The sequence below is a fragment of the Bos indicus x Bos taurus genome, chromosome 24 (assembly GCF_003369695.1).
Source record: "Bos indicus x Bos taurus breed Angus x Brahman F1 hybrid chromosome 24, Bos_hybrid_MaternalHap_v2.0, whole genome shotgun sequence".
NCBI classification, from domain to species: Eukaryota; Metazoa; Chordata; class Mammalia; order Artiodactyla; family Bovidae; genus Bos; species Bos indicus x Bos taurus.
The window spans coordinates 32,420,070-32,435,775 of record NC_040099.1 but is presented as its reverse complement, the minus strand read 5'-3'; the positions used below and the strand labels follow the sequence as shown (position 1 = coordinate 32,435,775).

Below are 15,706 nucleotides of genomic sequence, written 5' to 3'. Positions count from 1 at the left end.
CTTTCTCCAGCAGATCTTCCCGACCCAGGAATCAAACCCTGGTCTCCTGCATTGCAGGTGGATTCTTTACCAACTGAGCTATTAGGGAAGCCCAAAGTGAAAGTTGCTCAGTCATGTCCGCCTGTTTGTGACCCCATGGGCTGTACAGTCCATGGAATTCTCCAGGCCTGAATACTGGAATGGGTAGCCTTTCCCTTCTCCAGGGATCTTCCCAATCCAGGGATTGAATCCAGATCTGCATTGCAGGCAGGTTCTTTGCCAGCTGAGCCACAGGGGAAGCCCAGGAGTAATGGAGTGGGTAGCCTATCCCTTCTCCAGCAGATCTTCCTGGCCCAGGAATCGAACCAGGGTCTCCTGCATTGCAAGTGGATTCTTTACCAACTGAGCTATCAGGGAAGCCCCCAGTTAAATTTAAGCGTTGTTTATTTCTTCCTACTAAATCTGGTCCATTTGTACATGCTCTTTCCTCTGAAGGAATGACTTCTTCTTGCTCCACCCTACTCTTCCATTTTGATGCAGAATTGTCACTTACCTTTCAAATTCTGGCTCTTGTTAGGTCCTCTCTGAACCTTATTTCTTCCAGGGAGAGTTTAGTTTCATAAGTTTTGAAACATACCATTAGTCTGCACCTCTCACGCTGGTAAATTTTCAGAGCCATTTCTAGAAATCCTCATATTCTCATTTAACTTTCTCTCTACAGTATGGGGGAAATTTCTTATATGCAAGTACCTTGGACATGGTTACTGCTCAGATATTTCTTGAAAACTGGTGCTCAAAAATTCTAGAACTGTTTTTTTGTACCAATTAGAGTAATTCAGTTTTTGCCCCTAAAATGAGGAGAAAACTTTGGAAATGGCTTTTTCAAAATGTAGTTGATTCTTTAAATAACTGTTAATTTCAGTTCAACAGTATGTTTATCAATATGCTTTAAGATTTTTTTTTTAGCATTTACAGAGCAAATAAAAATAATACCAGTTTATTTATATTGTTGCTGCTTTTAAGGTGAAAATGGTTCTTGCCAAATTGTATGAGAATAAGAAAATTGCTAGTGCCACCCACAACATCTATGCGTACCGGTAAGTGATCATCAATCACTGCTTCAGGAATGTGCAGTTTGTAAAAAAAAAAAAAAAAAAAAAAGTGGGGAACAGATCCATGATTTAAAACAAACAAACAATTATGTGTTTTTTTTCCATTGTAAAAGTAATAATCATGTGTGAAATATTTGGAAACGGCAGGAAAAAAAGGAAAAGTTAACCGTTCTCTGCCATTCAGTGTAACTGATATTGTGAAATGTTTTCTGTCTTTTCTATGCAAAGTTTATTTTTTAATGCTTCATTCTAGTATCCAGGTTTTTCCTTAAGATAACAAAAGCATTTTTCCGTGTTGTTATATTGCTTTATAAACATTATTTTAATGGCTTTATCATATTTGGTTGAGGTTCCATACCACAATTTATTTAACCATTTCTTTTTTGTTTTAGTTTTTCATTTTTTAAAACTATTACAAAGAATAGTCCTGTGAACATCTTTGTATACTTTTTAGATTATTTTCTCAGGATAGGTTCTGGTTATTTCATATTCTTTTTTGAAATGAAACAGAAGTACGTAAAAAGGAAAAAAATGAATAGATTCCTGGAAGTAGAATTATCAAAAAATGTGAACATTTTTGAAATTCTTAATCCATATTACCAAATTTTTTCTGAAGTTTTTTTTAAACCAATTTATGCTCCCGTTAGCAGTGAATTTAGAGTGCTTCTTTCATTACACATCTTTGAGTATGAAGGTTTTATACAAATCTCTGCAAAATTTGTTGTAAAGAGATGAAGGGTGTATTTTTTAAAATATTCAAATTTATACAGACTTAACATAGTTTAGGACTAAAATAGATCAGAATATAGACATAGGAATTCGATGTAAACTTAAAATGTGATTGAGACTATCTGTAAAATTTAGGCTATCTAAAATTCAGAAAACTCAAAAAAATTATCACTTTTGATTTGGGGAGTTTTTAATATTACTAAGTCACATCCCGTTAAATGCCAAATCTTCTTAAAACCTATTTGTTACATAAGTCCCTACTTATTAGAGTATCAGGGTATAGAATTTTGGTGTTTTAGTGAGTTAGGGTCATCAATATAAAGTAGAGATTAGACTGTGCTTGCTCTCAGTGGTTAGAATGTGCTGTAAAAGTGTTAATAGGTACCATTCATTTAGTTCGCATCTTTATTGAGTGCCTACTCTGTGCACTCAATTTACATGAGTTAATTCTAATTATTTAAGTGATTGTGCCACTATAAAAAGGTGAACTCTTTCTAGATCACATTATCATTAAGTGGTAGATCTGATTTTGAGAATTTAATGCTATTTATCTTTATTTTATTCTATTAATACATGGCTGTGTGGCTGCCCCTTCAACAATCACTGGACACGATATTGATTTTAAGTTATCTAAAAGTTAAATAACGTGCCAGATAGTGTATTTCAAGCCCCAGGTTTAAGTACTTGAGTATTTTTGCATATTGATGGTGATCAGTTATCACTTTTCACAGATGTCAGCTGACTGCATGTAGCAGCCCCTCCAAGTCACCCCCTTATATAATTGATATTTGGGAATGAAGGAGCTTAGCTTGTCATAATTGTGTGTCAGAGAAGACTAAGGTACAAAGTGGAGGCTTAAAGGACTCCACGGGGAGTTAAAGAAATAACTTGAATGTGGTCCATGGACTTTGTGTTGTGTGTTTTGAATGCTTAGGGTCCTTTTAAGGTTACTTCCTGGTTCTGGGGCTGTGTTCCTGCTTTGGCGTTATGGGGCACTCTTCAGGCCATTGGTCCACACAGGTATTGGATCCTGCATCATTGTCTTCCTGGCATGGGAGGAAAGGGTTAGTGAAAATGTCCATGGTACTTCTTTTTAAAATAAAACAAAACCTAACAGTACTGATTTATATAGTTAAATTTCTTCTTTTGTTTCTTAAAGTCAATCCCTGACTCCTTTTTACCTTAAAGTTGCCATATAAAATTTTGTTTAATAGTACTAACTTTCTTTTCTTGAAATCAGGCCAACTCTAAATAATAGTAGAGCTTGGTTCAGTGTGTGTGTGTGTGTGTGTGTGTGTGTGGTTCAGTGTGTGTGTATGCATGTGCGTGTGCTCAGTGGCTTCAGTCTTAGCCGACGCTTTGTGACCCCATGGACTGTAGCCTGCCAGGCTCCTCTGTCCATGGGATTTACCAGGCAAGAACCCTGGAGTGGGTTGCCATTTCCTCCTCCAGGGGATCTTTTCAACCCAGGGATCGAACTGGGCAGTAAATATTTACTGAGTAAATGAATGGATAAATGTATTGGTGGATGGATAGATGGATTGGTAGATGGAAAGATGGATGAATGAATGAATGAATGAATATGATTGGTATAATAAAATTAATAAAGTTGACTTAGGTGTATAGATAAGGTAGTGTTTGGCTTTTTATCACAATAGCTGGAAAGATACCTTTGCTGTATTTGCCTAGTCCTAGATAGAATATTACTATTTGTAGGGGCCTAAAAAATCCACTAGATGGCATATCTTAACTGGCACTGTTTTCTTTTTATACCTCTTACTTAGTTGCCAAGCTTATTCAACTATAGTGTAGCCCTATTTATTATCCCAGATGCTAACTTTCTAGATAATTTAAATGGGTAAAAACACTGTGACTTATTTCTGATACTGATAACTATCCAGGGGGAAATTATGGAGAAAAATTAATCTTACAGTCCTTATAGTGGGGAAGATAAATGCTTCGTGGCTAGAATAAGATGTTAGAAAAGTATAAAATATTGACTTAGGTTGGTTTTAGCACCTCCATCTTTTTTAATGTACTTTTTGTCTCCTTCACTAGAGAGTAGGCTCTCTGATTACAGTATACCACCTGTTTCCTTTATACCATTGTTAGTGCCTCTTATGTGTAATGTTCAGACAGCTGACTCTCAGTAAACGTTTTTTAGTGACTACTCTCTCTAATCTCAGCTTCAAGATTAAAAGAAGCAGAGAGTGTCAGATGTGTAAGCTCACTTTCTGAAATTGTAGCATTTCTGATTCACAGGAAGTACCCATGATTTTAACTTTCCAGAATATAGAAAGGGAAGCATATTGGATAGTAAATCATCAGTAAAAATATAACCAATATATATCAAGAAAGATTTTTTAAAATAAATATGCTAATTTTGGAAGTAAATTAATGGCAACAAGTATGAAGGGGTATAACTTTTATTACAGTATTTCAAGGTTTCAAAGTATAACACTGTGATATGGATTTCTAGAATATACTGTGAGGATAAGCAGACCTTCTTACAGGACTGTGAGGATGACGGGGAAACAGCAGCTGGTGGGCGTCTTCTCCATCTCATGGAGGTAAGTGTGAGTTAAACCCTGTCAGTCCTGTTCTGTGAGCCGTAAAATTTCTCAACCAAACAGAGCTCCATTTAGGAACAAGTCAGTCAGTTATATGATATATAATGAGCCATATTTGGTTTTATTAGTAGATAATTTTTAAACATTGATTGAGAGACAATTTTGACCACTGCATATGGGGCAGAAAGCAAAGGGTTGATAACTTGTGCTGGGCTTTCAAGCTGTTCCAGTGATAGACAATAGAAGATTATCTACAGCTCTGGAAAAAGTTATCATTTTTTCTTCATGACAGTTTGCTCTCCTCTGTTTTCTCTGTTCTGTCTTTGTAAAACTCATGTTAGTTGGATATTGGACTTCTGGGTAGATCCAGAATGTTTCTTTTTTTTATTAAGTTGTCCATTTCATTGCTTTATGTTCTGAGACATTTTCTTGACTGCCTTCCAAAATTTCTGTTGAATAAAAATTTTTTTTTTTAGCAACCATATTTAATTTTCAGGAGTTCTTTCTTGTTCTCTGTTTTTCCCTTTTCATAGTGTGCTTGCTGTTCTGCTTTTATGAATGCAGTGTCTTCTAAAATTTTTCTGAGTATACTAGAGTTTCTTTTTTCAGATGTTTCCTTCCTTAAATTTCTCCTTGTCCATTTTAGTTTATCTTGTCCTTTCTCTTTCATGCTGCTGGATTTTCTTCATCTGTCTGGTGATGATTGAGTGCTCATTAATTTTAAGAATGGATTGATTTTTCCCCCTAAGGTAGCTGCTGTAGTTTGTTCTGCCATTGGATGTAGTGCTTTGTTTTCTAACCAGGGCCTTCCCTTAATAGGAACTTTGTGGGGGTCAGGCCTGTAGACTGGTGGGCTTCATGTTAAGGGCAACATTTGACAAGTGTCAAACTGTGGCAGACCTTACCGGAAGGCACCAGCGATTACTCATACAGCCTCAGTTCTATCTAGCAGTTTGTGCAGAAGCAGGTTTTGTGTTGCTGTTTGACGTAGGAGTAGAAACCTGCCTAAGCTCAGCTATTCTGGTTGAAGTTACCAAGAACTGGAACCTACTGCATGGCCTCCCTTTCACTCTGACCGGTGGCCCCCAGGTTTGGGATTTGAGGACACTGGAGCACAGTGATTGTTTTCCACATTCCCTTCTCATTCTAACATCTGTCCCCTCAGTTGTTACTAATCTCACTCTGCTCACTCATGGTTATGCCATTAAAGTCAGGGGGAAATTTTATGTGCAATTTTATATGTGTGTATATATATATTTTTTTCATTTTTCTTTAGAACTCACATTTGTCCTTGTCCATATCTGTACATAATTATGCTTCTGAAAATAACAGATTTTGAATGTGAGAGATGTCATGGTGGTGGTATCACGCTGGTATGGAGGGGTTCTGCTCGGACCAGATCGCTTCAAACATATCAACAACTGTGCCAGAAATATTCTAGTGGAGAAGAACTACACAAATTCACCAGTAAGTGGTTACTGATACTGTATCTAAAGAGTGTCTCACTGTTGCCTGTGAGATTGAAAGAAAAACATGAAAAAGAAAATTAAGAGTGAATTAGAATGAGTGGCATATATTGGAAGAACCATTGAACTAGGAAACTAGAGGCTTAGGTTTTGGTCAGAACAATATGATTGACTCGTGTGATCTTGGGCAGATTGGTTCATCTCTTCAGACCTTAATCTCGTAGATTCATGGGGTTTTATAAAAACCTTAAGACCAGTCAGTTTCCACTCCCTAAAGCTGAGGCCTGTAGAACTTGTAGCTAATGCTACAGTGAACTGGATGGTCTTTAAAAACATCCATAAAATTCTAATATTCTCTGTTAGTGTCAAAGCATATCCCCTTTTCCCTGGCATGCCTTTAGATGCCTTCTCCCTTCATATTTTGAGGTTTTTGTTTCATATTTCAGATACATTCATATCTAATTCATTTAAATTTTGCTGCCTTACTTTGAAAAATAAACAGTAGATTAAAAAACATTAAGGGGAATTCCCTAGGGGTCCTGTGGTAGGACTGTAGGCTTCCACTGCAGGGACATGGGTTCAGTCCCTCAAGCTCTGCAGCATGGACAAAATATATATATTCACAGAAAATAATAAAATTCTCCAGGCAAGAATACTGGAGTGGGTAGCCATTCCCTCTCTAGGTGATCTTCCTGACCTACGGTCTCCTGCACTGCAGGCAAATTCTTTACTGTCTGAGCCACCAGGGAAGCCCAATAAAAAAGTAAGCTTATAAATAATATTGAAATAACTCAAATATAAATCTGTTAGATAACTGAGATAAATGTTTTCTTTGATTATCCTTGATTGTTTTGGAAATATTAAAATAGAGTGTGATAAGTGAAAGAGCCCTATAAAACGGAAAGATGGTACATATGGAAGTAATTACACTTTCACTATTCTGCGTATTCTATATGACTAGATTGAAGATTCCTAAGTGTAGGGATTTAAGATTCCTAAGAGCTTCCCTGGTGGCTCAGAGGTTAAAGCGTCTGCCTGCAATGCGGGAGGTCTGGGTTCGATCCCTGGGTCGGGAAGATCCCCTGGAGAAGGAAATGGCAACCCCCTCCAGTATTCTTGCCTGGAGAATCCCATGGACAGAGGAGTCTGGTAGGCTACAGTCCATGGGGTCACAAAGAGTCGGGCACAACTGAGCGACTTGACTTTCACTTTCACTTTTCAAGTGTAGGAAGATACTACATTAATTTACGTCTTTTTCAGGAGGAATCATCTAAGGCTTTGGGAAAGAACAAAAAAGTAAGAAAAGACAAGAAAAGGAGTGAACATTAACATCTGAAACTATATGAAAGGTTAATTTGCATATAATTATATACAAATTCCATGGTCATCCAAGAATATATTGTGCAGAGAGAGAATCCTGGACTGTTCAAGTCAGCCAATTCATTGTGAACACCAGCATATTTTTTGTTCTTTGGTTATATCATCTGCCAATATAGAGAACTTGTGATATTTTCATGTGTGTTTCAGGCTGATTCAGAAGGATTAATTTGAAGTTAATCACCACTGCATCTAATTTTAGAAGGGTAACAGTTGCCCAGGGCAGTACCTGAGTTAACTGTCCATTTCATTACATGTCAAGTGCCTTTGTTAGGTGGGGAACAAGTGTCTCTAGAGGAACATGAATACCTGATTTCTCATCATTGGGATTCTCATTTTGTTAAGTGAGTATTACCTTTTACTGTTCTTTATGGTTTATTGGACTAGGGGCTCACTGAAGATTGATCTTCAAGAGTTTCTTCTTGTGATTTTAGTTCATAAGTCCGTCACCTTTCATCTTATATTGTTCATCATGGCGTAATGGATTAAGTGAAAATCCAGGAGTATACACCTGCAGTTAATGTGCTGAAGTGATAATTCATCTAACAGATTTGTTAGCTTAAGTGTTATGCCTCAGTTTTCTGTTGCAAATTGGTGTTTGTGAATTTTCAAAGTGATTTTCTAGTCTACTTTTTTGGTTAATTCTTGTACTGTTAAGCAATAAATATGGTGTGCCAGTAGTCTCCTCCCACCGCTGAAATGTATTGGTGTAATAGTCTGGTTTCTTCGAACAACCTGGAAGTACTTTTCTTGTGATCTTCATTGAGGAGTTAGAACTGTGCCACAACTGTGCTGGGTTAACGGGGCATTTGTGGAATGGCATAGAGGTGGCAGGACACCGCTGCTGCAGAGTGGCGGTGTGCCGTGTAGTTCTGTGAATGCGGCGCACTTTTCCTGTTCATACTGCAGCTATCTTTCTCAACTCCATGATTTGTGGAGAGAAGGAACGAATCTTTGATGGGAAAAACAGAGAAAAATCCCTCTTTTTTCCCCCCCATTCTTATAAAATCTTCCTTTCATCAGTTTTTTATAAAAGTTGCTTTTTTCATTTGCAAGTTGTACAGTTTACCACTACTGCTGCTGCTACTGCTAAGTCGCTTCAGTCGTGTCCGACTCTGTGCGACCCCATAGACGGCAGCCCACCAGGCTCCCCTGTCCCCGGGACTCTAGGCATTTAGAAAATAAATTTATCTGTGAGGTATTATAAGTCATTAACTATTCCCTTTCAGATAATAGTTGTAAGCAACTATTAAAAATTATTAGTTAGTCACAGATTTGCCTGAAATTCTCTTCCAAAGAGAGGGAACAGAAATAAGGAAGCAGTTTGGAATGGTGCTGGAGCATGGAAAACATCAAAGAAAGGTGGACACACTGTTTTTTTTTCTATTCTCTAATGTTTTAATTTTAGGAGATCCAACATCTTGACTTGGGATTTTTAATTAGAATTTAGTAAACTGCTTTACTCTAGAATGGATTCTGAGAGGTAAAATCTGAATTACGTTTGTTGTCAGTGTGTTTAATTGTTGTAACCCATATTTATTTAAAACATTTACCTCAAATTCCTTGAAAAAGTATGTTTTATGTATTAACTGTTAAAGAACTTAAAGGCTATTAACATTAAAATGATTTTACAGTTTTGGCCTGTCAAAACCTGTCAAAGAAGATAAAAAACAGTAAGAACTGGTGCTACAGAAAAATGTGAGTTAATTTTTCTGCAACACCAAATTTGAATTTCTTTCTAGCTGTTTTATCTAACATTTATTTACATCTTTATGCTGCTGCTTCTAAGTCACTTCAGTTGTGTCCGACTCTGCGACCCCATAGACGGCAGCCCACCAGGCTCCCCCGTCCCTGGGATTCATCTTTATAGAAAACCTTTTAATCTCTGATCCCATTTTCCCTTACTTAACAGCAACAACAACAACAACTTATTTTTGCTTCTTTTATTAACCACATTTTCCAGACTAAAAAAACTCTAATATCCTTTGCCCAGTAAAAAGGAGAGATCCAGAAGTCTCCAGTTATGGAACCTGAGTTATTTCACACTCTTCATTATGGACCCCTAACTAGTTATAGTATCCTTTTGTCTATTTAAAATTTCTCTCTATTAGAAGGTTTTCAAATTCTCCAAATAATAATTTTCTATAGCCAGATCTATGCTGTGGCATATTTTATAGTATATTGTGTGAGTTAAAAATATTCTCCATATGCCAGTATGAAAGAGCCAGTAGCATCTACTTTTTAAATGGAATAGCAGTATGATTTGGAGGTATATATCATGATACAGAGCCTATTTGAAGAGAAATTATATCAAATTGATCACAACCAAGGAAGAATAGCATGAAGCAGATACTGTTTGGAAGGCAGGTAAAATTTATTGTGAAAATTCTATAGCCACTTGTAATTCCACTGTCTAGAGATAACGTTATTAACATTTGGTATGCTTCAATTTTTTTCCTATGCATGATTTTGTATATATGGCTATTTTTCTTTCCATAAAAATGGTATTAAACTGTATATACTGTTTTGTATCTTGCATATTTCATATAGAGGTATATTGTTAACATTTTCCCATGTCAATAAATATTCTTCTATGGCTTAATTTCTTATGGCTTTGTCATATTCTATATTCTGGGCACATCAAAATTTACTCACCATATAGTAAAAACTAGTTTCCAATAATTTAGGTTTTTTTCCAATTTCTCACTATTATAAACTATTAAGGGTTCTGTGCCAGATACGGGGATGAAGACCAGATACATATTTCTAACTATAAATACAATACTACAACATGTAAAAACCATTCTTAACTCAGGAGGCAAACTATGGTTTGTGATCCATACTTTGCCAACCCTTCGTATAGACCCAAGTAGAAAGAGAAACAGGCAGGTCAAAAGTATAATGCTAACAGATGAGATTTGGGTCTCTGGACCTAGAAAGAAATTTGTTTGTTTTTTCCATTTAACCCAGATTTTGAGTTGCGTACTGTTTAGGGGCATGATAAAGTTAATTCATATGATCAGGATGCACAAAATGGAGGCTGCCCCAGTGGCCTGTCCCATGTCACAAATCTAAACCTAAGTCAGCCTGGACTGTCCAGAAAGCCTAACTTACACCAATCACAATGCTCCAACTCAGTTTAGCTAGCTTACCTTGCCCGAGAAAATAGGGCCTGTTCACCTTAGAAGGTAATTCCTGACCTCCTAGCCAATCATGTCATTCCTGCCTTGCCTCTTCTAATCCCTGTAAAAATAGCACTTGCCCAAAATCTCTCAGTAAGGGTGCTCTGCTGCTTGCCAGGCACTGCACTCCACCAATCCATGGACTGTTCTTCCTTGAATAAAGAACATCAAACTCATTACCAAGTTGTATTATTTTTGTCATTTGACAGCCAGACATACCTCACAAGTACATGTTTCTAAATCAAGTAGATTTGGAAGCCAGAGTTAGCTTTAAATTTTGCTTCCACTGGGCATGGAACCATCTTGTAACTTGTCTGTTACTTCTTTGAGCCTTATTTTTCTCATCTGTAAAGTGGGACTGATAATCCTTCCTCATAGGATTTTGGAGGGTTGAATAAAATGAGATAATGTGTGAAGTGTCACTAGTGTAAAGTTTCACACAAAGTGGGAGCTCAGTAGTTGGGTTAATATATTTTTGTAAAAAATCAGATTTGTCTGTAATCAGTAAGATCTTGGTACTGACACCTGAATATGCCACCCTAATATATCTCTGGCACATTGAGTTACTTTGAGCTGATTTTTTTTTTTTGAAAACTGCAAACACAGCAGAAGCTCTGAAAACAGGGTAGGAGTTACCTTTTTGTAAGCGAAATCTACATTCATGAAGAAAATTTACATTAGAAGGGTGACCTATACCCGGAAGAGAGCTTTACCAGATAAAACTTTTTAACCTGAGATTTATCTGCCAGCAGGGCAATTTTTGCTGAGAAACTTCCTTCTCTCACCTTCCTGTAAATTGCCTTTTCCCCACCCCGTACTCCCCAAATCTTTCCTTTGTATTTAGCTGAGGATGGTATTTAAAGTAGTGGCTTGGTCCATCTCAGAAAGTTTTACCCTTTTTTTTTCCTGGTTATCTCCAGTGTATACATGCAGCATAGTGTTAATAAACTGTTTTCTCTTGTTAATCTGTTTTTAGCCAAGAATTCAGAATGGTAGAGGGAAAATCTGTTTTCCTCTCCTACACTGCAAAGGGGCATGAAAAGAGCCTCTCATGAGAGATGACGATGGCCTGAATTGAGTTACTAATAGGGGAAGTGGATGGAAATAAATGGATTTAAGGAGTATTGAGGAGGTAAATACTTTATTTTTTGGGGTTCCAAAATCACTGCAGATGGTGACTGCAGCCATGAAATTAAAAGATGCTTACTCCTTGGAAGAAAAATTGTGACCAACCTAGACAGCATATTAAAAAGCAGAGATGTTACTTTGCCAACAAAGGTCTGTCTAGTCAAACCTATGGATTTTCCAGTAATGAATGGATGTGAGAGTTGAACTATAAAGAAAGCTGAGCACTGAAGAATTGATGCTTTTGAACTGTGCTGTTGAAGAAGGCTCTTGAGAGTCCCTTGGACTGCAAGGAGATCCAACCAGTCCATCCTGAAGGAAATCAGTCCTGAATATTCATTGGAAGGACTGATGTTGAAGCTGAAACTCCAATACTTTGGCCACCTGATGTGAAGAGCTGACTCTTTGGAAAAGGCCCTGATACTGGGAAAGATTTGAAGGTGGGAGGAGAAGGGGACAACAGAGGATAATATGGTTGGACGGCATCACCAACTCGATGGACATGAGTTTGGGGAGACTCTGGGAGTTGGCTATGGACAGGGAGGCCTGGTATGTTGCAGTCCACGGGGTTGCAAAGAGTTGGACACAACTGAGCGACTGAACTGAACTGAGGAAGTTGAGAGAACTTGGCACTAGATTTGAGGGCAGCAGGGAAGAAAGGAGTTAAGATGGCATTCAGGTCCTGACCTGGGTAGCTGGAGGTACCATTTAAGTCTAACCTGTTTTTCTCTTTGGGAAGCCATTTCACTGCCAGTTAGCTGCCCCTTCATTGCTATTGGTCTACCACCTTACTCATCTACCCCTCAGGTCGTTGCCTACTGAATGCTGCTAGTTTGGGTGTGATGCTTTGGTTCTGTCTGGCCCAGATGCATTAGGTTGGATGAAGGAGAAGCCAGACATCAGAGAAATTGGATTACCTGATGAGAGAACCCACAGAAACTTTCTTGAAAAAGGGAAGGACTTCCCTTGTGGTCCAGGGGCTAAAACTCTGGGCTACCCCTGCAAGGGGCCCAGGTTTGATCCCTTATTAAGGAACCAGATCCCACATGCCGCAACTAAGAGTTCATATGCCACAACTAAAGATCCTGCATGCTGCAGTTGCCACAACTAAAAAAGATTCTGCATGCTGCAACTAAGACTAGATACAGCCAAATAAATATTAAGGAAAAAGAAAAAAGGGAATGATCAAATCAGCATTATGGGCTGATCTCCAATCAACATGGAGAATCTCTTTGGAGCCCAGACAGGAAAGTGAGTCATGAGACCAGCAGTGGTGTGCAGGAAGAAAGGCTGCTGGCTCCTGTACAGCTGTGATTCTCAACTGGTGGGCTGTGTGGGAAGGTGTGCATGAGAAATCCCAGAGGAGTCTTTTCTCCTTTCAGTAAGAAACACCGCTATAGAGTCAAGCACAACAGCACAGCTGAAGCCAAGGGGTAATTCAGATTTCAAAGTGGCAGAAATATTGTCAAATAAGGAATGTTGGCAGGATTGAATATTTTGTCAGAGGTAAGACTTGACAGTATATAGAAGGAAAACACCTATAGGTTTGAACCAGATGTTTATATTGCATCATGGAAAAAAAGCAGAATATAGAGCTCCAAGAAAAATAAGACTGTATAGTTATGGATAAAGTAGGCATCAATGTGGACTCTATGTGGAAACTTTATTCTTTTAAACTCAGTATTTCCCATTTATTATTTTATCTATATCTGATTCCAGTATAAAAATACAAACTAATAAGACTCACTGGAAATGACACCAACGGCACAGGTGAAGAAAGTAAAGATAGATAAATCGGATAACATCAAAATTAAAACTTTGCGTCAAAAGACAAAAGAGTGAAAAGGTAACCTATGGAATCTGAGAAAATATTTGTGAATCATGTTTCTAATAAGTACTCAGAATAATATCGAGAATATATGGATAACTTTAAACTCAACAACAAAAACCCTGCAATCTGAAAATAAGCAAAGGACTTGAATAGATATTTATTCAAAGAAGATAAGCAAATGGCCAGTGAGCACACAAACAGCTGCTCAACACCATTAATCATTAGGGAAATGCAAATCAAAACCACAATGAGATAACACCCTGCACCCATTAAAATGGTTAGTAACAAAAGAACAGAACAGATGTTGGCAAGAGTGTGGAGAAATTGGAACTCCTGTTCCCTATTGGTGGGAATATAAAATCATGAAGCTACTATGGAAGAAAACAGTATGGTGATTCCTCAAGAAACCAAACATAAAATTACCGTATGATCCAGCAATTCCATTTCTGGATTTAAACACAAAAAATTGAAAGCATGGTTTGGAGAGAGATTTTACATCTATGTTAGCACTACTCACAATAGCCAAAAGGTAGAAGCCACCCAAGTGTCCATCAACAGATGAAAAGAGACACAAAATATGTTATATACACAATGGTATATTTTTCAGCTGTGAAGAGGAAGGAAATTCTAACATATGCTTCAATATGGATAAACTTTGAGGACAAAAGTGGATAAGCTAATCACAAAAGGACAGATACTGTACAATTCTTATATGAGAGAACTAGAGTAGTCAAATTCATACAGGCAGTAAGTAAAATAGTAATTGAGAGGATTAGAGAATGGGAAGTTGGAAACAGGTACACAGTTTGGGGTTTGCAAGTTGAAAGAGTTCTGGAGATTGGTTGTACAACAATGTTAATATATACTACTAGTATATTCAGTTAGTGTATTCAGTTAATATACTACTGAACGGTACACTTACAAATGATTAAGATACGCAATTTTATTTTATGTGTATTTTGCTGCAATTTAGAGAAATAGTGACAGGACCCTAAGTGGTCTAGAGTGGCAGTGGTTTTGTTCTAACTGTGGTGAAGTAACAAAGCAGGAGGGAAGAAAGCTGAAAGAAAACTCCAGTGAAAGGATGATAGCTGATGGAAGCTGGCCAAAGGCATGCGGCTGATGAATTTGAGAAAAAAATTCCCAACTGAAATAAAGGATCTGGGGAATTTCATTGGTGGAAGAGCCTACCTAACAGTTCATTTTTCTGTTATAAATTTATTGAGAACTTCTATTTATAGGAAATGAAGTGTTGATGTCACTAGAGTGCATGGGGCTAGAGTATCTTGTGAGATCAAGGAGAAAAGGTAGGTGATGAATCAGTCAAGCAGAATCTTGTAGACCCTGATAAGATCTTAAAAAGAGTAATATGAAACAACTGAAAGATTTTAAGCAGAAGAAGGGAACAATCAGATTTGTCTTTTAGAAACATAACTCTGCTTGCTTGGCAAAAAATACATTGAAACGTAACAAAAGTGAATCATGGGAAGCATTTAAGAGGCTATTGCAGTAATAAAGAGACTGTGATAGTTTGGACTAGGAATAATGGCAAGAGAGATGAAATAGATGGATTTCAAAGATATTTAGGAAGCAAAATTATAATCCAGTGATGTACTAGATAATAGGATGAACCATTGACATGGATCCATATTCTGATACTCTCATAAATACACCAGTTGAACTTTATTTTCTTGGAGCTTCTCTGCTACTCCTATCCCTAGGATTTTGTGAGTTGCCAAGGACACATGTTTGCCTTCCCTCAACACAATATGCCAGCAAGTCGGGAAAACTCAGCACTGGCCACAGGACTGGAAAAGGACAGTTTTCATTCCAATCCCAAAGAAAGGCTATGCCAAAGAATGTTCAAACTACCGCACAATTGCATTCATCTCACGTTAGCAAAGTAATGCTCAAAATTCTCCAAGCCAGCCTTCAACAGTATGTGAACCATGAACTTCGAAATATTCAAGCTGGATTTAGAAAAGTCAGAGGAACCAGAGATCAAATTGCCAACATCCAATGGATCATTGAAAAAGCAAGAGAGTTCCAGAAAAACATCTACTTTTGCTTTACTGACTACACCAAAGCCTTTGACTGTGTGGATCACAACAAACGAAAATTCTGAAAGAGATGGGAATACCAGACCACCTGACCTGCCTCCTAAGAAATCCATATGCAGGTCAAGAAGCAACAGTTAGAACTGGACATGGAACAATAGACTGGTTCCAAATCAGGAAAGGAGCCCATCAAAGCTGTATATTGTCACCCTGCATATTTAACTTCTATGCAGAGTATATCATGTGAAATGCCAGGCTGGATGAAGCACAAGCTGGAG

At 37.6% G+C, this 15,706-nt stretch overlaps 1 protein-coding gene across 9 annotated transcripts in view; it reads left to right on the top strand.

Annotated features, from left to right (window-relative positions):
- Nucleotides 1-9,835, top strand: part of IMPACT (impact RWD domain protein) — a 31,910-nt gene extending 22,075 nt beyond the window's left edge. For 4 of the 9 annotated variants that reach the window (XM_027525767.1, XM_027525765.1, XM_027525769.1 and 1 more), the window contains 5 exons: nucleotides 1,003-1,076; nucleotides 2,755-2,840; nucleotides 4,300-4,390; nucleotides 5,667-5,857; nucleotides 7,117-9,835. In XM_027525767.1, the coding sequence (XP_027381568.1) occupies nucleotides 1,003-1,076; nucleotides 2,755-2,840; nucleotides 4,300-4,390; nucleotides 5,667-5,857; nucleotides 7,117-7,130 (456 nt within the window). In that variant the 3' untranslated portion in view covers nucleotides 7,131-9,835. Of the gene's footprint in view, nucleotides 1-1,002; nucleotides 1,077-2,754; nucleotides 2,885-4,299; nucleotides 4,391-5,666; nucleotides 5,858-7,116 lie in introns of those variants that run through there. The other 5 variants (XM_027525766.1, XM_027525770.1, XR_003508424.1 and 2 more) reach the window with 4 other exon arrangements.
- Nucleotides 9,836-15,706: the final 5,871 nt, after the last annotated feature.